Source organism: Condylostylus longicornis, unplaced genomic scaffold (genome assembly GCF_029603195.1).
Source record: "Condylostylus longicornis isolate FDR11 unplaced genomic scaffold, ASM2960319v2 ptg000135l, whole genome shotgun sequence".
NCBI lineage: Eukaryota > Metazoa > Arthropoda > Insecta > Diptera > Dolichopodidae > Condylostylus > Condylostylus longicornis.
This window is the reverse complement of record NW_026578103.1, coordinates 11,735,787-11,761,517: the sequence shown is the minus strand read 5'-3', so window position 1 is coordinate 11,761,517 and position 25,731 is coordinate 11,735,787. Positions and strand designations below refer to the sequence as shown.

The following is a 25,731-nucleotide window of genomic DNA, read 5'->3' as shown; positions in this document are numbered from 1 at the left end:
TTAATTTTAGTGCTAACTGATCAAAAGTAGAGTGACTTCGTTGCCGATATAGAGAAATTTTACAAATTTTATACATACATATGTAAACAATTTTGATTTTTAATTCTTATCAATTGATTTCATCAGATCATTAAAACAATATTAGCACCCTTATTGTAAATCTCACTCGTAGTACTGTAATAATTGCCGAAATTCGTAATAGAGTAATCTAATAATCACACTCGTAATGAAAATAAATGTCAAAATTCTACTAATGAAATTTTCGAACGTAGATATAACCAGTGTTGAAGACAGGTTGGCTAATTTTTTTAAGGTTTTAGTTTATTTGTTAATTTTTTTTAGGCTTAAAAGAAGAAAATGCAGGTATTTAGTAGAATTTATTTTATGTATATTTCAACAAAAATTTCTTAAAGGTATTCTTTAAGGAAAATGAGTTCATTTTAATTAAATTTCTTTTGATTGTATTTTGCTTTTTGAAATATCTATTATTTTTTTTAATATTTACTATTTAATTGTTGCCAAAATATCGATTTTGACATTCCGAAAATTAATGTTGCCTTTGCAGATTATCTCTAAGGAGAAAATTATAACAACTCAAAAGTTTACGCGTGTAACATAGTTTGAAATTCGTAGAACTCTACGAGTGAGATTCACAATAAGGGTGTAGATCCACATGTAAGTGACAATTTTTCTTTAAATTTAAAAACTAATTCCATTAAAGTTTATAACTCCTTAATTAAGTATATTATATTTTCAAAAAGTAGAAACTATTCAATAGAAATTTTCAAATTCTTAGACTATGCTATATATTTTTTTTAAAACTATTCTTACAATTTAAAAAAAATTTATTTATTTTGGAAATTTTCAAGAATAAATGTCTTCATTAAATGTCTATCCAAAAATATTTTAAATCCCGTTCCAAATACTCGTAATTTACTGTAAAAGTGACAGTAAACGATAATGAAAACTATTTATTTTTTGTCTATCTATATAGATAAATTTATTTTCAAAAATTATACCAATTTAATAGGTATTTTAGTTGCACTACATATACGAGTAATAAAGAAAAAAATATGAAAAAAAATTGAATATTTTTTTTTTTTTTTAATTCACAACTTGTCATTTTCACGGTTAACCTTTCAATATTAAAATGAACTGCAATGTGTAATATTTTTTTTTTGCCTTTGCTTTGCTTTATAGAAACTATAATGCAGGAATTTTATGCACCGTGACAGCAGTTAAACACACTTTCAGATGCTATCAATTTAATATTTATATAATCGCAGTAGCATATTACAGCAAAAAAAAAACAAAAAAGAACAAAAAAATTGAGAATAATAAGGAAATTCAACCAAGCGTAGAATTTTTCATAAAAAAAAATATCATTTATGTGTGCACTTAAAAATAAAGAATACGTAAGAAAACAAAATCTTATAGAGGGGTAAAAAAAATTTTAAAAGTTCAGAATAAAAGAAAATTTTCTTTCGAAAGGGAAATTGGTTTAGATTAAAGATTTAAATTGGTGCATCGTGCATAAAAGGTTTATAAGAAAGGTGTTTAAGTGCTTATGTTTCCGTTTCTCATCATAAAAAATTCCTAAAATTTTTTTTTATTCTTTAAAATATTGTAAAATAATTATTAGCGATCAAATGATTTTATAATTTTGAATGAAGACTCAAAATTATTTTCCTAGTTTTTGAATAATACAAAAGACAAAGTTTATTGAGTTAGCTAGGATTTAGATTTCATGCCCCTATAATATTCTCAACTGAAACTTCAATTAAAAAACCATTATACGTTTAAAATTTATGCAAACTGGAATTTCAAATTTAAAGAGAAAGCCAAAGAAGAAGTCGAAATTCAAAAATTTATATTATGTCCTTTAGTTTATCACTTCTTTTAATTTAATTTTTAGCACTTTTCCAAAAAATTTTTTGAAAAAAGTGCTTATTAGTTTCACTCTGTCCGTCCGTCCGTCCGTCCGTCCGTCCGTGGACACTTTTTTTGTTTACAAAACTTCTACACCCTTGAAGATAGAAAGCTGAAATTTTATATATACATAGATCTTTACTAGAAACTTATTTTCGTAGAACAAAATTTTTACCTATCTCCCCCCCTCTAGAAGTTATACCCCCCCAAAACCCTAAAAATGGCCTTTTTTAAATATTTGTTGCAATGAAACCATAAGTATTTTTGAAATTTTGCAAACGCAGAAAGGCAGCGGCTTGCTTCCCCTAGCGCGGTATACTATAGTTAAACTTTAGAAAAACAAAATGGCCGTTGAAATTTACCGTTATCTAAAGTCCTTTTTTTCCAAATTTTTGATGTCGTTTTTCTTCTAGATCCTATATTCTAGAACTTTGAAATTTTAGGGGCTTTTAGACATTAACAAATAGTTCATTTCGTTAGAAGAAATTTTTTTTCCATCTCCACCCCCTCTCAAGTTATCACCTCTTGAAAATCGTAAAATTTGAATTTTTGACACCCTATATTTCCGAAACCGCAAGCTTTTCCAAATTTTTTTAAACGCAAAAAGCTAACGGTAAATTTCGTGACACTAAAAAATATAATTATTTTTCTTAACTCACACAATTAACCCTTAAAATCGAGCATTATGTTAACCCCTTTTTATGTTAATTTTTGCTTTATTTCAAAGACTGCATATATGCGTCATCCTAAATATATGCAATCCTAGTAATAGTTTTGTATATGAATGAAAATAATTTTTATAGTGTGATAGGTACATAGACTACATAGACTGTATTTAAAAGCAGAATTTTCACTTGTTGAAGGGAAAAGTGCTACAATACAAACCATTGGTTTGACCCAACTTTATTATTCTAAACTTTCTTTACTTTTCTAAAACTCATTTGACTTCTAAAGCTCTATTTCTATATAGATTATTGTTTCATATTCCTTGTAAATTCACAATAAATCTAATTAGGTTTTAGAAAATAACAAATAATTTCAACATTTTAATTAAAATAAAATTTTTAATTAACCCTTTCCGCGGAAAATAAAATGAATTTTATTAGAATTATTTATTTAAAATTTTCATTTCCTTCTAGCATATTATTTTTTTTTTTTTGTATTTTTCTTATTTTAAACTTTAATTTTTTCAGCTTAATTCAAATTTTGTAAAAACTATAAAAGAATAAAAATTTTTATTCAATGTGTTAGTTTGTAAATGTTTTACCGCATTATACAGAGAAAAATTTCCGAAAATTTACACAATGCAGTACCCACAGAAAAATAAAAAAAAAATATTCATTTAAAATTGTAGTTCAAAAACTAACCATAAAGCAATTAAAGTAAAGAACTTTTTTTTTCCACCATCTTTTCTCAATTTGTATTGCAATTGTATTCCCAAAAAGCATGTCAAAACTAATCTTTCGAAATATGGAAGAAGAGTAAAGAAAGTATAAAATGAGCACAAAAATTTTTTACAAGGGGAAAAAAATAAAATAAACTTTCATAGAAAATTGAATTTCTTTCTATAAGCGAAAAATAACTTTAAAATTTCTTCAACTTTTTCCAAAATATCAAAACAAAAATTAAAAATTTATAAAAATTTATTACTAAACAGAGATGGTACTAACGAGTTCAACACTAAAATAGAAGTATTCCACTTTTTTGCTGATTATATGACATATTGCATATACACAGGCGAATATCAATTCAAAATCTTTGAAAGAGTCTATGAATAAATCGGAAAAATTTGAATTCTCATAATTTTTTTACATAAATTGCATTAACTTGAATTTACATCAAAACCCGATATCCTTGAAATTGGAATTTTTCAGTATGATGATTTTAAAATTTTTTGTAATAGAATTTCGAGTAAACCTGCCACTTACTGTCTTAATAGTTTAGTTTAGCCGTATAGAAAATCCAGTTGACATCAGCATCTTCTAACTGTATAAAGACCTGGTAGTTTATAGACAATTTCGATTGAAATGTGATGTTAAAAGATTTAGGTAAATTTTTGTAGCTACACCTTCCAAACACCGTAATTTAAGTAACAAAAACAGGTCTATACACTTTGTTTGAGCAAAACTGTAATTGGCAAAAAATTTAACCAATGTGTAAAATAAAAACGAATTTTATGAGGAATATTACCATGCTTGTGCGGATAGGATATATTTTTATAACAATTCTAATTATATTCAAAATTCTGCCCTGCGTCTTATAAATTTCACCAAAAATGCCACAACTCTGTTAGATTTTTTACTTAAAATAAATTGCATAATACATAATTCAACATTTTTAAGAATAACATTTTTTATTATTGAATTTGATCTAAATTAGAAACTATTCTTTAATATTTGCAACCATTTCAAAATCAGAGTATTATGAAAATCCAGCAGAGATAATTCCTTACAAAATGTCAAAAATTTATACACAAAGGTTATCTACTTTCTTAATTGTATGGGTTAAAAAATATTAAATTTTATTTATTTTTCTTACAAATTTTAGTCACGAAAGCAAGAGGACATTAACAAAAATTCAAAAAAAAAAAAAAAACGAAAAAAAGAAAATTTTAAAACTTTTTTGCAGTAACACCTTTACGTATAATTTTGCGACACTATGCACCATTACTGTGTTGTTTTTTTTTTGTATTTTGTCTCTAAAATTCAATTTTAAACTTTTTAGATTTTTCAAATTCAACTTTTTTCTTTTTTGAACAGTAAATATTTAATATAGAGCAAGTATATATAATTTAAAAGTATGAGAACCAGGTACACAAGCATAATATATACTTTGTATGTAATATTGTTGATTGAATATATTGCGAAAAGTTTTACAAAGTGTAGAACAATATAAAGTGTTAGCCATTATTTGAAGATGAAACTTAATTTCAATAAAATACCATAAAACTTTTAGGTATTTTTTTTTAGCATCTGCTAGAGATGCTAAAAGAAACTAAAAACTTCCATATAGAGATTATAAACTTTAATCAAATTATAGGAAAATAATATAGAGATTTCAAATGTTATGGATAATGGTTAGTTATTATACGATTTTAAAAACTAATTTTATACAGGATTTTGAAATAAAAAGTTACAATAGTTTTGCAATATAAAGTTTTTTTTTTTATCAAGAAAACGTGTACTATCAGTAAAAATTCCTATTTAAACTTGAATCATACAATCAATTTCGAAATATAATGGTGCATCGTATATAATGGTTTCGGTCACAACATGATACAATTATTCTTTGATTAGACAACTTATCTTATTACAGTTAGAACCAAATAAATCTACCGTTTCTGTTCAAAGTTTTATATTTAATTTCAAATCATCTGACCCACGGACTCAAAGAAAGAGGAGGAAGGAATAAATGCAGGAAATTAACCAACTAACGAATAAAAAATGTTTGAATTTTCCAATTTTCTGAATTTAATTACAGGAATTCAACGCGATCTGCGAACATGATAAGGCTAAATGGTTCTTAATATTTTCTAGATTTTTTATGTATGTCTAAAATATAAATGTAAGACATTAATAAACAATAACTTAATAAATCTTTGTGTTTGGCATATGCACAACAATTTTTTAGAATCATAATTAGAGATTCAAAAAGAGTTGTAGTATTGAATATCATTGAATTGAAAGGGTTGTAAAATCTAGTACGTATTGAATATCATTATAAAGAATTGGAGCTAACCTACTTTAAAAGGACTGTGGAACAGAATTTTAAGTTCCTGTTATGATAGTTTCCATATTCACAAAATTTGTGGTCACTCTCCACAGTCCTGCTCTGGTCATATGCCCCAAGTATTTAGAATGAAATTGAAAATTATAGTTAATTTTATTTGCAAAAATTGAATAGTTTGATTGGGCTCATTGCAATTAACTAAAAATTTACAGTTAACTAAAATTTTCGAAAAAATATTCATTAAAAAATTTAAAGAATTCTTTTCTTACTTCACACCTTTATTAACACTAATACTACGAAGTTGGTAAATTGGAAGTTGGAAACAATATAAAAAGTAATTTAAATAAGAGATACTCAAGGTATGACGTAATTGATTACATTAGAAAAAAAACTAATCTATTATTAATCTAAAAAGAATTTTAAAATTAATTTTAATTTATTTTTCTTTTTATTTATACAAGTATTTTAATTTACTGAAAGTATTTACTGTATAAAAAAGTGTATTCCATTTTTATTTTAATTTAGAAACCACTTTAATTCTATTCTTTTTACTTTTATTTTTTATCCTATTTCAAGAATCTAATGTCTATTAGTATTATTTCTTTATTTTAAGGAAAAGTTAAGCATTTTGTATTTTATTTAATTTTCTTTCTAACCATTTAATGGTAAAACATTGTATTTAAATTTAAAACACAAAATTGAAAAAAAAAAGATTGGGAAATAAGAGTGATGGTCCAAAAATTTTAGAATATTTCAAAATGAAATTAAATAAAGTAGTGGCAGAGACCAACACTTCTATGTATTAAAGTTGGATTAGAAGGGATTTTGATCCTTTTAATATTTTGCAATCGACTGCAAACAAATATCATTTGAATTTAAATAAAGAAAATGTGTAAAAAAATTTATATTGTAGAATATAATTATATTGTAAAAATGCCGTTTTAAGTACTTCTCACACACTTATATAAATGTAAATTTGGCTCTTAGTAGAGATTCACTTTTTGCCATTCGAATACACTGAAAAATATTCTAGTCAGTTACGTCTAGTAGCAAACAGAACTCAAATATTAAATTTCAAGAAAATTTCTTGCTTCAAATAAATTATTTAAGCTTCCCTACTTATTTAAGAAGTGGAATTCTATTAAAAATTCGATCACATAACCTGGCTTACTGTATACAATGCGCTCGGTAAAAATTGTAAAGTTTCTTATTTAAGAAAGGATACGCATAATATTGAAAAAATAATTTGACTGCAATTTTCAAATACATTACCTTCAACGCAATCAGATGCAATCAAATAAATTTTAAAATTAAAATTTTTGGCGCTTATACATATTTGTGAAAGGTGTTGTGAAGTAAACATAGAGAGTTTCAAAAAAAATCACCTGAACGTCAATTCAGTGAAAAATTTGGAATAATTATTAAAACTTAGCTCAAATTGCAAGATTAACTTTCAATGCTATTTAAAAAAAAAAAAACTCAAATTAATAGCCAAAGCCTATACAAAAATTCTGGGGAACTGCGGTGCAGATTCTTTTCTCAAGAAATTTTTAAAAAATTCCTAAGTATCTATTGATAATTTTCTTATTTCAAAAGATTTAAGGATTTCAACATGGACCAAATCCTAAAAACTATTTAATCTGTCAATAATTTTAATTTTAAGCATGAAAATTTTGTATTGCAGTATTAAAGCAATCTTTTATGTTGTATTTGTTAAGTGAGTCAAATGTTGTATCTGATGTGTAAAAAATTGAAATTTGTGAAATTCTTTATGAATTTAAACAACTTTTGGAGAGCTCTTAGTAAAGTACGAAGAGAAAGAAGCAAAATATTTCATTTCAAAGAAAATTAGAAAAACAACGATTATTTTATTTGATTAATTTTCACATGAACGTTCATGCATATGCATTTTAATTTGGATAAAGGTTTTGCAATAAAAAGTTCCAAATCAAATATTTATAAATGCTACAATCTTTTTTTTTCTTGTTTTTTTTTTCAATTAAATTATTTTTTGAGTCCTTTTATACTGAACCTCAACCTTAAAAAATTTTTTTATAGTTTTAAAGTATTTAAAATTAAAATATTTAATATTAAAACTTTTCTATTAAAAATTAATTTTAAATTAAATAAGTACGTTTTAAAGAAAGTAATACCCGGGGAAAGAATACCGTAAAACTAAATTGCTATAACTCGTATCAGTATAAATTCAAAGGAACAGTAAAGCACAAGTAATAATATAAAACAAAAGTGAATTTTGGGATCTTTGTTTCTGTATTATTCTTTTACGTTTTAAGGATATGCAAATTGTTTGTAATTGTAGAAATTTTTGTAAATCAAGGCTCTAAGCAAGACACTTTTTCGAATGCATAAAAAATGTGTTATCGACGTTATGAACTTAATAAAATTTTGCAATATGAAATTCAATTCTAAATTTCGTATTGAAAGAACCAATTCTAGAGGTAGTCCCATTTGGAACACCCATATTCTCAAACAAACTTGTTCCAACTTAAATAAGAAAATTGTAAATAAGAAAATTGTAAATAAGAAATTTGTAAACTAAAGTCTTCAAATTGTCGGAAAACAATAAAGATTGAATTACTTATCTTAAAGCAAACAATATCATGTGTTCAGAATTTTAATATGTCCTAAACTAAGCACCAATTTAATTACCAAACATGTTGTGGTATACCATAAAAATGTTGCAATGTATTACATAATATACTCTCTGTAGCTTGTGTGTGGTTTTGAAAAAAATCAATCAATCAACTTTACTACAAAACATAAAAAATAATTAATTGTTTTTAATTTCAATGCTATGGAAATTTTCTTTTCTTTCAAAATATTCAAATATCCTTGTAAGGAAAACTTCTTTAAAGAAAAAAAAAGGATTTTGTACACAACAAAATTTTTTCTTTAACTTTTTTTTAAACTTTAAAAAATAAAGTCTTACAACTTGGAAATAGTTTCGTACTGAAACTATTAACCCATAAATAAACTTTTAATTATAATTAAAAGTTTTATTAAGGTTTCCAAAATAGTTACTCTGTTCTTTTGATCTTTTTTTAATTACAAGATTTAAAACAAATTTATTTGAATAATTATTGAGTACAGAGAAGATTGAATTAGCAATTGTACACTGAGAAAAAATTCTCATATTGCAGAATTTTTTTTTTGAAATAAAAGTTCCAGATATCTTATACGTAAGCGAAATTCGGTTTACTAAGCCTTAATTTGAATTTTTATTAAATAAAGTTTTACTAAAGAAATCTAAACCCCATGGTTTTAAACAAAATTCGGTAAATCGGAGAAATATGTTTAATATAGTATAAAATAATAGGAGTAATATGAAAATTTATATAACTTTACTTAGAATTCGCATTGACTTATCCAAACAAAATCAATTTAAAGAAAAAGCTAAACTTACTCACCATTTCTCTTCTTAAAACAGCCAATTGTGTATCTAACGTTGATGTTGTATTATTTGTCATAGATGTTGCTGTTGTAGTCGCTGTCGTTTGTGATAATGATAATGAATTATTTGTTGTTATCGAATTATTTGTTGTTGCTATTGGTGATGAATTTAAACCCGTCATAATGTTACTATTACTACCAATACTTGATAAACTATTGGTCGAAGTACGATTTAATTGTGATGGTATTAAACTACTACTATTACTAATAGTATTTGATATTATACTACTATTATTACTGTTATTTATTGATCTAGTAGAATGATGATGCTGTTGTTGATGACTATCATATAATGATGTCGATGTTGTTGTCGATAATGTTGTTGGTGTTGTTGATGTTACATTATTTAAATGATGATGTTGCTGTTGTAATTGATGTTGTTGTTGAATATGATGATGTTGAAGATATGATCCACCAATATTTGGACTATTTGAATTAATATTATTTTGATTTAAAATACTATTAACAGTATTATTCGTTGGTCCATCAATAGCTGCTAAGCTTTTTGGTAAAGGTGGGAGACCGGGTAAAGACATTCTGTAAAAATATTAAAAATTATTAATTAAAATTTAAATAAATTTTTAAACTTTTTCAATTTGAAATAAATTTTTATAATAAAATTTTGAACAACTAAATTAGTTATTAACCCACTTCAGTAGAAAACACTGAAAAGTAGATTTAATTTTCAATATCGCAGTAAGTGAGACAAATTCAAAATATTTCAAAGTTATTGGCTGCAATGTGTTAGCGAAACAATGTATGTATTTTGTGCCGAAATTTAATCGGAGTCGCTAAAACTAGGCCATATTCTTACTCAAATAAAATTGTGAAGCCATCTACCGAAATAAATGTGAGTAAAAACTTTTTTCAATTACTGTTTTATAAAGATAGAAGCTGGTGTGGTTGGCAGCCTTTTACACTTTTATTGAGTTTATACAATTTAATAGAATGCTATGCATGTTTAATTGTAACCTTTTAATTATGAAATTCACAATCTCCAAACATTTTGTACCAACTTGAAACCGAATGAAATATTAAAAGAACTTTTAATTAAATCTTTTTTTTAATTCTTTTTCTCAAAATGACAATTACCAGAAAGGAAATCATTATACACAGTAAATATAACATATTCAATTATTTAACATAATATGAAAATATTATAACTTTTATAGTAGCTATCACTGTATCAACTTTAAACTTTTATTAACGGATGACAGCGTACTTAAATCAAGTTTATGCGAATTCATTATTACTAATATTATACATATATGTGATAATGCTAATTGAATATGACATACTTACATGCTTAATGATGAGACATTCGACCTAAATATGGAAAAAATATTCATATAGAAAAAAATAAACGCTTGGCACTTAAATCACTGTTAAATGTTCATTATTTTCTTTTTACACAGAAAAAAAAAAAAAGAGCAAAACGAGAAAAAAAAATCTTTAAGTCTTCAATTTAGTGTGTACACGCTCATAATATAATGTCAATGAAAAATAATCCGGTGTGAAATGAAAACGTAAAATCTAAATTGTCAGCAATAAATTTTTAAATTTATTTTCGCCATTATTTTACAATTTCTTATGAAAGCAAAAAATTAAATTTCTTTATATACGCACTTCTAAAAATCGAACAATATAACGTAAAAATTTCGCCAGAAGAAATTTTATTAATATTATTATTGTTAAATTAAATAGAAAAAAAATCTACTCTAGGTTTTGAAAGAAAAATTAGCATATTACTTAGGAAAATAGGAAGTCATACTTATTTGTTTTTTTTAACTAAACTGAATCCAAACAACAAATGAAATATTGATTAATTTCTTGGATAATTTTATTTTAATAAGACGTGAAATATGCTCACTGACAATAGTTCTCATTTATGAGAAATTCGTCGAAAACAGAAACTATTGATACTAAAGGAGTTTTATTAAACGAGTTAACTCATTTTGGAAGATTGTATAGAATGCCATTTATAAAAATTTAAAATCTAATCATATCAAATTGATTATATTTTACATTTAAGTAATTTAAAAAAAATATAGTCAAAAAATCTAACAATTATGGTAACAATGACGCAAAATTATAATCCTAATTATATAACATTACTTTCTTCAGTTCTCCTTTTAGTATAAATTAATTTATTGCAATTAATAACAATATACTTTCTTCAAATTGTACAGAAGTACACACATAATTTCACCATGTATATAAACGCTATCACACCATATTTTATGGCCACAAAATTATTTCAATCGCATTATTATAGCGCGATGAAATATCAATGAAAGTGAAATTAATTTCTTTCACTTCATTTTATACAATTGTTTAACTATTCAAAAATATTTTATATAAAAAAAAATTATTATTAAATTTATAAAAAATTTTATAAAAATTATTAATGAAGTGCGTGCATAACAGAAGTAAATTATGTATAAAATGAACAACAACAAAAAGAAAATATAAAAAAATACAAGCAGTTGCCATATATGTGAACACAAAAAACATACATATAGCAAGTAAACAAATTGCAACACTCAATAAAATCAAAAAATGGTAACAATATCGCGTTAAGTGAATAAAAGAAACATAAAAAACATAAAATTTAATAATTTATTTTAATTAAATTATGTAAAAAAATATTATTATAATCATTTATTTTTTACCATATTCAAAAGTTATTATGAATTTGAAATTCCGTTTGTGATGATGAGAATCGATCCGTTTCAAAAATACACACAATAAAATTTTATTATTGGGACCGGTTTTGTATGTGCAAGAGATTTATTAGTGTAAACATAGGTGAAATGTGAAAATGAGGGCTCATAGAGAATAATCATAGTGTAATATCAATTGCTAAATGTAGCTGTAACACATTTGTAGTTTATGACACAATTCCAAATTCAACGTTAAAGTAATTTTCAAATCAATTTTCGAAAAAAAGCTCACTTAAATGTCTTAAATCAAGTTCTAAACTTTATATTAGAAATCACTCTATTTAAGAGGTGCAGTTGACTGCTAAAGCCCAAAATTATTTTAAAATTTTAGTTACATATTTTTAATTTCATATATACGTACGGGAACTGTACATAATTCTCACAATTCGCGATGATTTCATATCCCAGAATTGATCAAGATAATTTTTATCAATTCTCATTATATAAGAATTGAATTTTTTCTCAAAATATTAAAAATAAACCCGATTCACACTCATTATTATTGTATAGTGCAGTGAAAAAAATATTATCAAAACACAAAATAACTGCAGGTGGATTACGGAACTAATTTTTTTTTTACTTTCTATCATTATAGAAATGAAAAATTTCATAAAAATAGTAACAAAATAAAATACAGAAAAAACAAATATTAAAATTTACATGCTACAATTATTCTATTTAATGAGTTTATTTCAAAATAAAAAAAAAATGATATTCATCAGGTTTAAAAAGTGAAACAACTCAATAAATTAAAATTACTTTTAAATATTATCAAGCATCTTATATCATTATCAGGAAATTGATATAGATAAATAAATATGTAAGTTTCCTATATTACAAAATGACAAAATCTTATGTATGAAAAGTAGATGATTTATCTTAATGGAAATTTCTTCATGCAACTGCAGAACAGATGGATGACGTAATCAAAGGAACGAGTTAAAGGCAGAAAAATTCATTAAAAAAAATTTTCTCCTCGAACTGGACTCGAACCAGTGACCTACCGCTTTCTAGGCGGACGATCTACCAACTGAACTACAGAGGCATGAAGAAATTGCCGACGAAATGTTCTCTACATTGCTTATACTGTAATTCACATGATTACTAAGTATTTGTTTTGTTTACATTGATTGCTACATACAATCAACTATTGGAACACACAATAACAAGAACATATATATTTATAGGATTGTGCCTATTGCACTAATTAAATTATGAATTTTACTAATACAACATCATAGTTGCGGAATTAATAAGAATGTGCTTATTACACTACTAATTTATCTTAATGGAAATCCTTTGATTACGTCATCCATCTGTTCTGCAGTTGCATGAAGAAATTTCCATTAAGATAAGTTAGTAGTGTAATAAGCACATTCTTATTAATTCCGCAACTATAATGTTGTATTAGTAAAATTCATAATTTAGATGATTTGAATTTTATTTTAAAATACTTTTACAATTAACTTAAAAAATTTGGTGACGACTTCAAAAAAAAAAACTAGTAATTTACATATAGGTACGTTTAACACATATGTACTCGTATATAATATGTACGTGTGGTGTAGGAGGTATTATATGGAGGTATTATTATATTGCATATTTTCAGGAAAAATTTTAGGGCAGTAACTATATATATAAGAGAACAAATATTTATAAGAGAGCGATTTTTGTTACATTTTTTTCTATTATGGAAGTGTGGTGAATCCTATCTTACAGAAAACAGATAAACTGAAAATTAAAATTTTATCAAATTAAAAAGTAATATACGGAGTAGCGAGCAATTGCAAAAATTAAAGGAAAAATTACTTTAATCAGTCTTTCATTCGACTATAATCTTTTAAAACAGAACAAATGAATTATAATGTTTTCGCATTTTTAAATTTTCTATGAACTATAACTTGAAACGTTCTTTAAAAAATATATTTGACTCCGAAATTTCAATTTTTCTGTCTTGAAAGGCACTTTCTAATATTGTTTCTACACAACTTCGTTTAATTAAAATGTTTGTGGAACTAAAATATTCATTCGATCAAAACTATTTTTGAAAATTACTTAATTTATCAAAATACTTAAATTTAATTGAACACCAAAAAATATTTGTTAAAATTTTAAATTTTTTACATAATATAATATCATATATGTAGCAATAATTGAATGCAGGGGTAAATTTCCCAATAGTAAAATGAAAATTACATTAAAAATTAATGCACCCCAATCCACGTGCACACCACCTTTATAATAAGATTTCTAAGTATATGTATAAGAAAAGAAAACTAGATACTCACCTCAAATATTCACCAAATTTTAAATATTCTCTATAGATGATAATTATACTGTGTTTTCTATAATGACAATATTAATTTAAATGTTTTTATTGATGTACACACTCACGTGTTTATATACGTATGTATAAATATTTTTGCTAAATAATGTATATCATTTGTAATTTTGTGCATTGCATCAATCAGAATAATTGAAAATTATCTTATTAAATTTATGCAAGATATCAAAGATTACAGAAATTTTTATCTCTGTAGGTAATATTATTGAATATGATTGTAAATTTAAACCATTGGTTTGCTATGTAGCACTTTTCCCTTTAACAAGTGAAAATATTTCTTAAATTATGTGTTTTCATTCATTCACGAAAAATATTCAAAGATTGCATACAATTAGGATGAGGCCAAAAAAAAATATTGAATGAAAAAAAATATTCAATTAATTGCGTGGGATTAAAATATTTGGAAACTTTTACAGTTTCGGAATTAAAAGATGGCAATAATTCAAATTTTACAAATTTCGAGAGGCGATAATTTGAGATAAGAGAGGTAGAAACGAATTTTCTTTTAACGAAATGAATTATTTATTACTGCCTAAGAGCTGCTAAAATTTCATACTCAATCTCGAAAATAAATGACCTCAAAAATTTTGCGGCCATTTTGTTGTTTTAAAAAGAAAGCCACCACTTTTCAATGTTTGAAAAATTTGAAAAATTCATATAGTTTCTTTACAATCTATTGTTACAAAATTACATTTTTAGGGTTTTGAATGGTTATAACTTTAAAAGAAGGAGAGATAGATAAAAATTTCCTTCTATAGAAATAATTATATTTTCTTTAATTTCAACTTTCTATCTTCAAGGGTGTAAAAGTTTTTTAAACATCACGGACGAACAAAGTGAAATTAATAAACACTTTAAAAGTAACAATAATTTCATCGCAATAAAATTACTAATGTAATAATTTAAATATTTATAAAAGTAAATTTAATCGCCCTAAATTTGACTTTGATAATACAATAAATCTTTCAGAATGAATATTCTCTTGATACACAATTACTGCAGTAATGCATTTATCAATATTTATAAATATTTTAGTGTGTACCAGAGCTACTAATAGGGTAAAATATAATTCTTAAAATGGAATGAAGGGATAATTGCATTTATTTGATTGGCTATTAATTTTTCTAACTGTCATGAATACTCCATAAATTTAATTGCTCTTAAGTTTTCTATAAATTGAGGTGTTTAACAGGATATTGGAAAAATCAATACTGGAATTTATTTACTTTATTTTGCTTCCTTCATTAATTTTAATATTAACAGAAAATTAAAGAAACCAAATGTTATTTAGAAATTTAATATATTTAAATCTTAAAATTTTATTTTACATGGTCCAGGCAATACGTTACTCCTAATTAGAAGCAAATTGATAGAAGCACTTTATATTCGAATCATATAGAAAGTTATTGAATTCAAAAGTTTTTCAAAATTCAATAAATTTCAGAAAATACCAAAAATTTGCTTAAATGGACCGAACTTCTTGAATTCTATTACATTATCTATAAATATATTGGAATTTTTGAATTAAATTTTTAATCATTATGATTTTCTTCAAAATAATTAAATAGAAAGACTGTATTAAAATAACTTATTTGATTTCAAAACTGGAGACCTTATAAATATTGCCTAACAGAATATTGCCTAATAGGTCTAAGTACACAATTTAATATTTAAAATATCATAGACTTTATAATTTATGTTTAATTAACCTGGTTTCACATAATTATATGCATAAGTTGCAATACGTTGTAATACACAATAAATTATGTATGTAAAACTGCAACATATTATTAATCATAACCATAATAACAATACATAAATGTATATAAAGTATATATATGTTAAAAAAATGGCATCAATAGCTTAAAAAATTAAATTTCTTTTGGGACATAATTTATTATCCCACAATATTTTAAAATGTTGTATTTAAATTAATGGCATTTATTTCATATATACATATATATAGATGTACATATATGAATCATAATTTATTTAACCTACATAGTATGATAATTCAATATCATTACGTTGTTAATTAAATAGACAGATACTCGTATAACACATAATACACGTATACATAAGGATGCGCATTATGTAAGCATATTATCATTGACTTTTATAACTGGAAAACATATATACATACATTTACATAGTTATAATGAGTGCATAATAGCATATAAAGAGTGTATTAGCATTTAACGAAAATTATAATATTTTCATCAAAAATTATAACATTGACTTTAGATTTTCAATATTATGATGTTTTAATATTTTTTTTTTAGGTCATAAAGGATTTACAATGATATTTTAACATAATATGTATATTCATAGTTCTATACAAATGTACATAACACATAATTTGAGTTAAGTAGAATACATTACACTATTTTACTAGTAAATTTGCGTTAAAACAAAAATTAATAAATTTAATAATAGATTAATATGCTGTTCTCTTATCAGAAGAAACTAGAAAATGCGAACGTTAATTTATCGATAACATCAATATTCAGCTACTTATATAACAGTCGGATATTCTCACCAGATAACCGTAATAACTAATTTCAGTGTGTGACCAAGAATATATCTTAGTCTAACGTATATAGGTGCCCTACTGTGTTCTACTTGTGTGTTTACAATTAGTCTTACTTGATCAGTCTTTTAAATTTTTTAGATTGTACTATTTTTTATATTTTTGCAATGAAAATTGAGTTGTGTTTTGAGGTTTTTATGAGAATTCAATGATAACTTTAATTACTAAAAAATACAGAATTAAACAAGAGAGAACAGTGAACCTCTTTATTATTTAGAATAGTCAGTAGAAATTATAAAATTTTATAATTTTAAATTAGAAGCATTTATCATATATAAGGATTGCTCTATTGATAGCCTTCAGCATAAAAAAATTAAAAAAAAAAATCGAATTTTTTTTATTTGATCATTTTTAAACATTTTTTACCGATCCTTTCATCTTATACTACCGATTTAATACTATAAGAGAGGTATTGTTTACACATCAAATTTCTCTTGCACATTCAATTGCGCAGATTTACTCTCCCCTACTGGAGAAACATAGAATTAATTCATTAGGACATATAAAACAATAAATTATTATAAATATTAAAATATTATATTTTTACAGAGTCGACCTTTTACTCCGTACCTACTTTTCAATTGTGATTTAGCTTATTTTCATGAAAATTCATAATGATTGAATTTCTCTTGCACAAATTAATTTTCTTGCACCAGTTTATGTTTTTGGTCACAATAAATCTACATAAGTAACTAATTACTTATACATAATATGACTTTTTTTTGGTTCGGCTTAATTTTTCGATAGGATAAACTGATGTAAAAATATTAAAGGAAATTGAACTCTAATAGACCAATTTGGTATTTTGGATACTAACCAGACCAACTTCCCTCAAATTTAAAGAAAATATTTATGTTTACTTTAAAGGTGAAAACATTCCGCCTGAAAGTAGATCATCATACGCGGTCATTCATTTGCCGGTCACACAAATTATTTTTTAAATACAATTAAATTAAAAATTGTGAATAAATTAGTTTTATGTTTATTTATTGTAATTGATGTTAAAAAAAAAAAATATTAAAATTTATTGTTTATTTAATTTTCAAAAAAAAAATTGTTAATAGTTAACAAATTTAGTGGAAAAAATCCCATTATATAGATAAAAAAATTTTGTTCAAAAATATATGGATGAGGCAAATTCAGTCATGCGTTTAACCTCCATTATTTGTGCAATAAGCAAAAAATAAATATTCAAAAAAAAATTTGATTCATACCGGAAAATTAAGGACTCTAAATTCACATATTATTTTAAATAAATTTTTTTTTTAATAAGTTTTTTATATATATTTCTCTTAATTGTTGTTAGTTTTACAAAAGTTATGATCAGAATTTTAATATAATTTTAAAATTTAAGTTGTTCAAAATAGATAAAGATTCTAATATAGAATGCATTCTATATACTAAATATTTAAATAAATCAATTAAAATAATAATATTATTGATGGCAAAACTAAAATTTCGCTAAAATTATTAAATAGATTTTGAGGGTTGAATAATAAACAAATTTTGAAAAATTTCAATTTTAAATTTCCATCAACAAAAAACTGAATATAATCGTTAGATTCTTAAATTAAAAAAAAGTTTTAGTTTATTTTAATTTTCAAGAAATTTTCAAAAGGGCTTTAGATCACAAATTCAAGCTTATCAAATCAAATTTTGCAAATTATATTTAATCAATCAGCAAAGATAAAATTTAGTTCAAAAAGTTCGACTACTATTGAAGTATGATTGCTTATAATTTTTAAAATAGCTCCAAAACCTATATTGTCCCATACTAGACACATATTGTCCCATACTAGAAAGTGATTTCCAACAATCTGTGTCACATAAATGTCATATTATTAGATTTCTTATATTTTTTATAGCAAAGAGACACAAAAAAGTAAACCTTAAAATATTTCCGCATTTAAATAAAACAATATTTTTAGTCGCTTTTGAATAAGAACAAATTTTTACCATACAAATTGGATTAAATTGGCTTTCTCATGCAATCATATCAAAGATTACGTTTTATTGCTTTTTCTTTACAACAAAATGCATTTTAAAAATCCGACATGCATTTTTCATAAAAAAAAATAAAATAATTTCTTTGATATAAATTTGCAAAAACTGCAAAACGCTTGGTTTCTATGTTTTATTACCTTTTTTTTAGGTAAAATATTTATTTGCATTAGACGAATTCCAACCAGAAGGCCGTCACAATGAAGTAGACATCGTTACGGAAAAACCTTTATGATTTACTGTCAACGATTGTAAAATTGAACCCAATCTCGCGATTCAAATAATCACGTGGAAAATAATAAATGAAAAATTTTATTAAAAGTGTAATCCAACAAAAGTACAGACACACCCCGTTTAGCATTACTTTTTTTAAAATGATTTTTTCATAATTCGCAAAAAACAGTTGATTGCTGATTAAAATAGAATTTTAACTGTTAAATTAGGTCTAAGTGGTCGTCGAAAGAAATAGAAATCAACCCAAATTATATTTGAAAGATAACCAATTTTTGGGAACACTGAATGACCTCTTGACCGAAACAAATTATTTTCTATTGCGTGTAGCCATGGTTCTTACTCGATATTATGCATTTACAAATTCCCTGTATTTCCTTTTGCTGATTGACTACATGACCTTAAATGGCAATCTTATTTGTATCTAAAGTGCATAAAAATGTAATTTATATACCGTATCAAAATACACGTATTGTATATATATACAAAAAATTGTTGTTACAATAAAAATAAACAAATATCCTCAAATACGGGCATATGATATAATTTACTCACACACACTTGGTTTTACATAAAACATACTCCTTTTCATAAAAAAAATTGCTTCACCAAAAACTTGCCAAAAACTTCTCATGTATATTTTTTTCTCCCAAATCCCTCATGTATGACACTGAAGACGATGAAGATTTTAAGGAACAACAGGGAAAATATACGAAAAGAAAAAATCATATAAATAAAACCAATATATTTTTGGCATAAAAGTATGCTATGTACCATGTACTGTGAAACAATGTGTCAAATTTAATACGTGATTTGAATGATTTCCAAGATAAAATGTCATCATGCCGTGGCATAATGGTAATACAAGAAAAAATTGTATAACACATACAAAGCATACGACACGGCGCGGCGGTTTTTATACCCTTTTGTAAAAAAAAGAAAAAGGAAAACAAAAATATTATGGTTTTCATTCGTTTTTATAACAATTTTTTTCTTTTTCTTATTAAAATTTATTGTGAATTAAAAAAAACGAAAAACCAACAAAAGAGATTTATTCTTCTTGTGCTCTACTTCTCTATATTTTAAATATGGTGCACGAATATACGTTTTACATAAGTTAGTGTGTGTGTGTATATTGTAAATATACAATGTGCTACCATATAAATTGTACATGCACAAGATTATAGGTATTCGTTGTCAGATTAACGTTTTATTGTGTGCTATTGCAATTCATTTTCTTAATTCATTTATTCACAATGAGTGCTGCGTCTGACACCAAAAACATTTTATTATAATAATAAAAGTAACATATTGCAAAAATTTCATTATATAGGTTTGGTCAATGAGCTTTCATTTAATTTTATTAAAGTGACAATTTTTTTTTTTGTTTTATTGAGAAAATAAATAATTTGAGTTAGTTAAATTAAAAGCTTGACAATACAGAACATTTTATTTTAAAGATTTTTTAATATTACTCGTAAATGCTACAGCAAAATTAAGTGTTCGTCAGAGGAATGCTAAAATTTCTAGAATTTTAACAACAATGATATCATTAAAAATTATAAGTAGAAAGGATAGAATATTGCAAATTATTTGTTGTTTAGACATTTGATTGAAAAACTTTGCTTATTGCGTTTTCTAACACATAGAAAAAAGTGTTTGCATGTTTTTATTTTGCCTGTCACTGAAATATGAAATGACACCTTTTTGCTTCGCATTCTCCCAATAAATTTAAGAAATTTCCGAATTTTTACCCTCTAACGTCAAAAAAAAAAATTTAAAAAACTCATTTCATTAGAAAAATGGAAAAAAGTTGAATTTTATTTCGAATTATTGTAATATATCTTACTTATACAAATTGACAATTTTTAAAAAATTTTATTATCACATTTCTTCTTATCCAATTTGAATAAAAATATGATAGACAAAAAAAAAAATTAATAAAATCCAAAATTTTGGCTTTTTTCTTTTCATAAATTTTCTTTCGTCTTCTATGCTTTTTCTTTTGGTGTTAAAAAAATATCTAATATTTTTTCAACAGTGGACCATTAAAATGTTCACCAATAATTCAAAAGCTATTGAAGTAGTTGGAAATCTTCCAAGGTTAAATAAAAAACCAAAAAAAATGTTTCTTATGTAGTTGAATGGTTAAAATTGCATGAATAGCAACAAACATAAAACACATATGTGTTTTATGTTTTTTCATAATAAATTTAAACTAAAAAAAATTAAAACAAAATTGGGCATTTAAGCAATCATACATAAATTTTTTGAAGGACAGTTTTAATATTAAATATATTTGTAAGATAATAGGGTCTTAATCTAAAGACAATATCTACATTATTCAAATTGTATCCAACAAAACAAATTAAGAAATAATTATGTCTTCCATTTTTCATTTGGGTAATTGGCATATTATGACAACATTTAAGAGATTATAATCTTAGAAAATTACAAAATTATGAAAATACAACTATTTTTGAAAATATTTTTTAAATTATAATAAATTGATAATAGCATAGCTTGATTAATCCAATTTTGTAATAAGTTTAGTTTGTTCAATAAATTTTGAAATTTTAAAAATACAGAATGGTTGTAAAAGCTTACACGAGAGATATAAAATTCTAAAATTCTCATTTCATAAAATTCTCATCCATATTAATGTCCCCTTATTATTGGAACCAACTACCAGCCACTTTTTAAATATTTAATTAAAAATAAATAAATGTGTAAAACTGTACGCCATTACAAAAGAAATACTAACCTTAACATGTACATTTCGAAGAGGATACAAAATTACTTTGATTTTTGAAAATTAACTACGTTTTCTATTCTTAACCATAAAATAATTATACATATAAACAACTGCATCAATAATTAATTTTAATCACGTAATTGTAATTAAATTCATCTAAATACAAATATGATTTTCTTAACAATTAAAATTGTAAGCTTTTTCTAGGAAATTTGGAATAATAATGGAAAATTAATCTTATAAAAGAAAAACTGGTCATCTCTGGATGACAAGAACTAACAAAGTGCATCTTATAAATTTCTTTTAATTAAAATAATTTCTCAATTGTATTAAATAATTTTCTTCTCATAATATGTAATTAAAATTATATTCTATATATACAACAAAAAACTTTAATCGTTAGATTTATTGTCGCTATTCTCATATATTTAATAACATAAACCCAACTTAATTGCATCATTTACAACTGTTTTCGAATAATTTAATAGATAGAAGATTATGCAATTACATAAACAATTAATATGAACAGCATTCTTAATAAAACTATAAATTTATTTTTTTTACATTTTCTTAATTAACATTATTAATATTACATTGACTCTCTTAAAAAAATAAATAAAATTACATGAGATGGTACAATAATTGTGTGCAATTTGGAATGCACATTCAACTATACATAATTAAAATTCATTGTGCATATATGGAACTTTATCACATACATATTAAAAAGACGTTTAATATGAAATGGAGGAAAACAGCACGTTTGCTAGCACAAATTATTATCTAAGTTATTCAAATTAAATGAACAATTGGATGCGACTAGGTCACAAGAATCCAATAAATTTATCCCAAAAATCGGCAATTACTTAGGTAAAAACTATAAGCAAATCTTTTGTTTTTCTTATAGTTCAACTATAAGCAAATCGCAAATCTACATACATTGAATAATATTCAAAATGTGAACGAATTTTTCCTCCAGAAATGCAGCCCAAATTCAAAATAGTAACCTTTTAGTAGACTGTCTCGCCAATAACATATTATTTTACTTGACAAAGAGGGTCAAGAAATAAAGGGTTTCGCTTTCAATTTTTTCGAGAAAAACGATTTACACAAACAAAAGAGGGTAATAGGACGAATAATTACTGTTGTGCAAAACACCTTATGTTTTAATAAATGCAATTCATTCCCTGATTTGTCTTTAAAAAAAATTGACCAAATATAGAGATACGCATAGCACGCTTGAGAGCACGCTTCCTTTTACTGAAACATCAATTTTTCGGTTGCCTTTCCCTTGTAAAAATTGCTCAAAATTCAGAATATAGAAGGTTGCTACTTTATATATTTAGCTGGTATATAATTGGTATATTCTTGATATCTAACTTTTGTTTTCTGTGAACATTTAAATAAAAGGTAAAAAAATTGCACAATATTGCTAAAACTTTTTCATTTAATTCATACAATTCTTAACTATTTTCAACGCTGCTTCAGTATTTTATGATTATTTGTTTATTGACCTTTTAAAAGTTATTAGACTATAAGTTTTATATATTATATATATATATATATATAAAAAAACAACAATATTTACAAAAAAATATAATCACCTTAACAAAATGTAATTCAAATTAAATTCATAAATTCCAAAATATTAGTTATAATTAATTTTCTTGTTAATTTTGATTTCGTAGTATAACTATACTTGGTGGACGAGTTATAAATCAAATAAATACGATGTGTTAAATTTAATTCGAAAATACAGCAATAAAAAAAAAACATAAATAAACTTATGTTATTGACCATCCTTCTAACTCCCTCCCATATTATACTAAATCACCTTCATCAAATGAACTACATACATAATTTAATTCAAACAATTTGCAATTAATTTTATAATCCAAAGAAAAATATTAAAATTATATGAAACACTCTCATACGTGTGCAGAAATTAAAAATAAAATAAAAAAGATGAATACATTATAATTAAGGTAGGCCCGATCTTCCATCAAATTAAAAACAACAAAGTCATAAAATTGAAACTAATTTTTAAAGTTTATAATAATTAAATTTATAATCAAAAAATATTTTTATTTTTACTTTTCTCAAGGTAAACAAAATTCACCATTATTTTTCAATATGAACCTAATTAGCGGTGCTAGAAAATATCTTAATGTTTTTTGTGTATTAACCACAATATACTAGAGATCATTATGTCTATATGTGTGTGATTTCACAGTTCATATGTGCATAAGTGAGAAGAAACTAAATGCAGAGAAGACAAAGTATTGTTGTATAATTTGAAATTTTTTTTAAATTAGAAAAATTTATTTTTTTTTTACTCCTAGCACACCTATATTTCAATTTTTACAAATGAAGAGAGTAAAACTTAAGTTAATATTTTTGAAATTGTTAGATTTGATTATTGCATGTACATATATATTTTACTAATTACTAGTGGAAAATTCCAAATATAAATAATGATATACTACTTATATTTTACCATAAAGTTTTTAGCCCAATTTTAATCTTAATTTACATTTTTGCTAAATTTTCCAATTGAAATGGGAATTAAGAAAAAAGGTCTTATATAAATTCAAAATCTGTAATAAACACATTAAAGTTTTTGGAAAATAATTAATATTTATCAATGGTACTTTTCCAAGAAAATCTAAAACCATTTCCCGAATAACATTTCAGTTGATGATTGACTAAAGAATGACATCATGAAGGTCACTTTTACTTGATCCCGATTGCTATAAAAATTCAATAACTATAAATTTTTAAAGATAATATAAAATTTTATCTTTAAAAGTCTTTTTCATCCTTTTAGAGAATTTATCATCAAAATTTTGAGAACAAAAATTTCTATCCATAAAAAGTATATTAAATACAACACCTACACGTATGCAATTTTTCCACTTTAAAAATTTTATTAACAAAAATTTTATATAGCACATAAAAATTAAATATAATACGCTGTTATGCAGTGAATAATAAAATGAAACAATGTGAGGAATGAACTTAGGAAATCTACATGATTTTAAGAATTAAAGATATGAATTTTATTCAAAACATAATAATCTATAGAAAATTATAATTAGAGAATATTCAACAAATTATAAACAATCCACTATAAATGATAATTTTTTTAAATTCTAATTAATTTAAAAGACACAAGATATATGCAATCAATTCATTAGAAAAAATTACTCTTATTAAATTGAGATATTTAGCGAATTGCTGTACCACTACAAGAAAAACAAGAATGAATAAATAAAATTTTATCAAATTGGAATTTTAATGACTTATACCTATATCCATATATAACGGCATGTATGACAGGTTTGTTTTTTTTGTGATTTTCTTTTCCTTACCGGTGACGTACCTACTATTTTGAACTATTATTCATTTCATGTCTACTATATGAAATATCGCTTATTATCATATGGTATTTTTTTAACCTTGACCCGGATCACATATTAAAATGATCTAGGATTTATGTGATTTTAAAACAATAACTTGAATTTAAATGAATTTCTTAAAATCAAAAAATAAAAAACGAGCAAGAAGCGAAAAAAACTTGAAAACTTTCTTGGCAAATAAATATTATTTTAAATGATGCCATTCCATAAAAATTTAGGACATTATGTACAATGATTTTTATATCAAAAACCAATTAAATTTAAATAATAAAGTTGGGTCAAACCAATGGTTTGTATTGTAGCACTTTTCCCTTCAACAAGAGAAAATTCTGCTTTTAAATACAGTCTATGTATACCTATCACACTATTAAAATTATTTTCATTCAAATACAAAACTATTTCTAGGATTGCATATATTTAGGATGACGCATATATGCAGTCTTTGAAATAAAGCAAAAATTAATATAAAAAGGGGTTAACACAATGCTCGATTTTAAGGGTTAATTGTGTGAGTTAAGAAAAATAATTATATTTTTTAA

General features: G+C 24.2%; 1 protein-coding gene across 1 annotated transcript in view; it reads right to left on the bottom strand.

The window, feature by feature from the left end:
- Positions 1 to 25,731, bottom strand: part of LOC129615097 (probable serine/threonine-protein kinase DDB_G0282963) — a 142,310-nt gene that overhangs the window by 59,183 nt on the left and 57,396 nt on the right. The window contains exon 4 of the mRNA XM_055530163.1: positions 9,087 to 9,666. Coding sequence (XP_055386138.1) covers positions 9,087 to 9,666 — 580 coding nt within the window. The remainder of the gene's footprint in view (positions 1 to 9,086; positions 9,667 to 25,731) is intronic.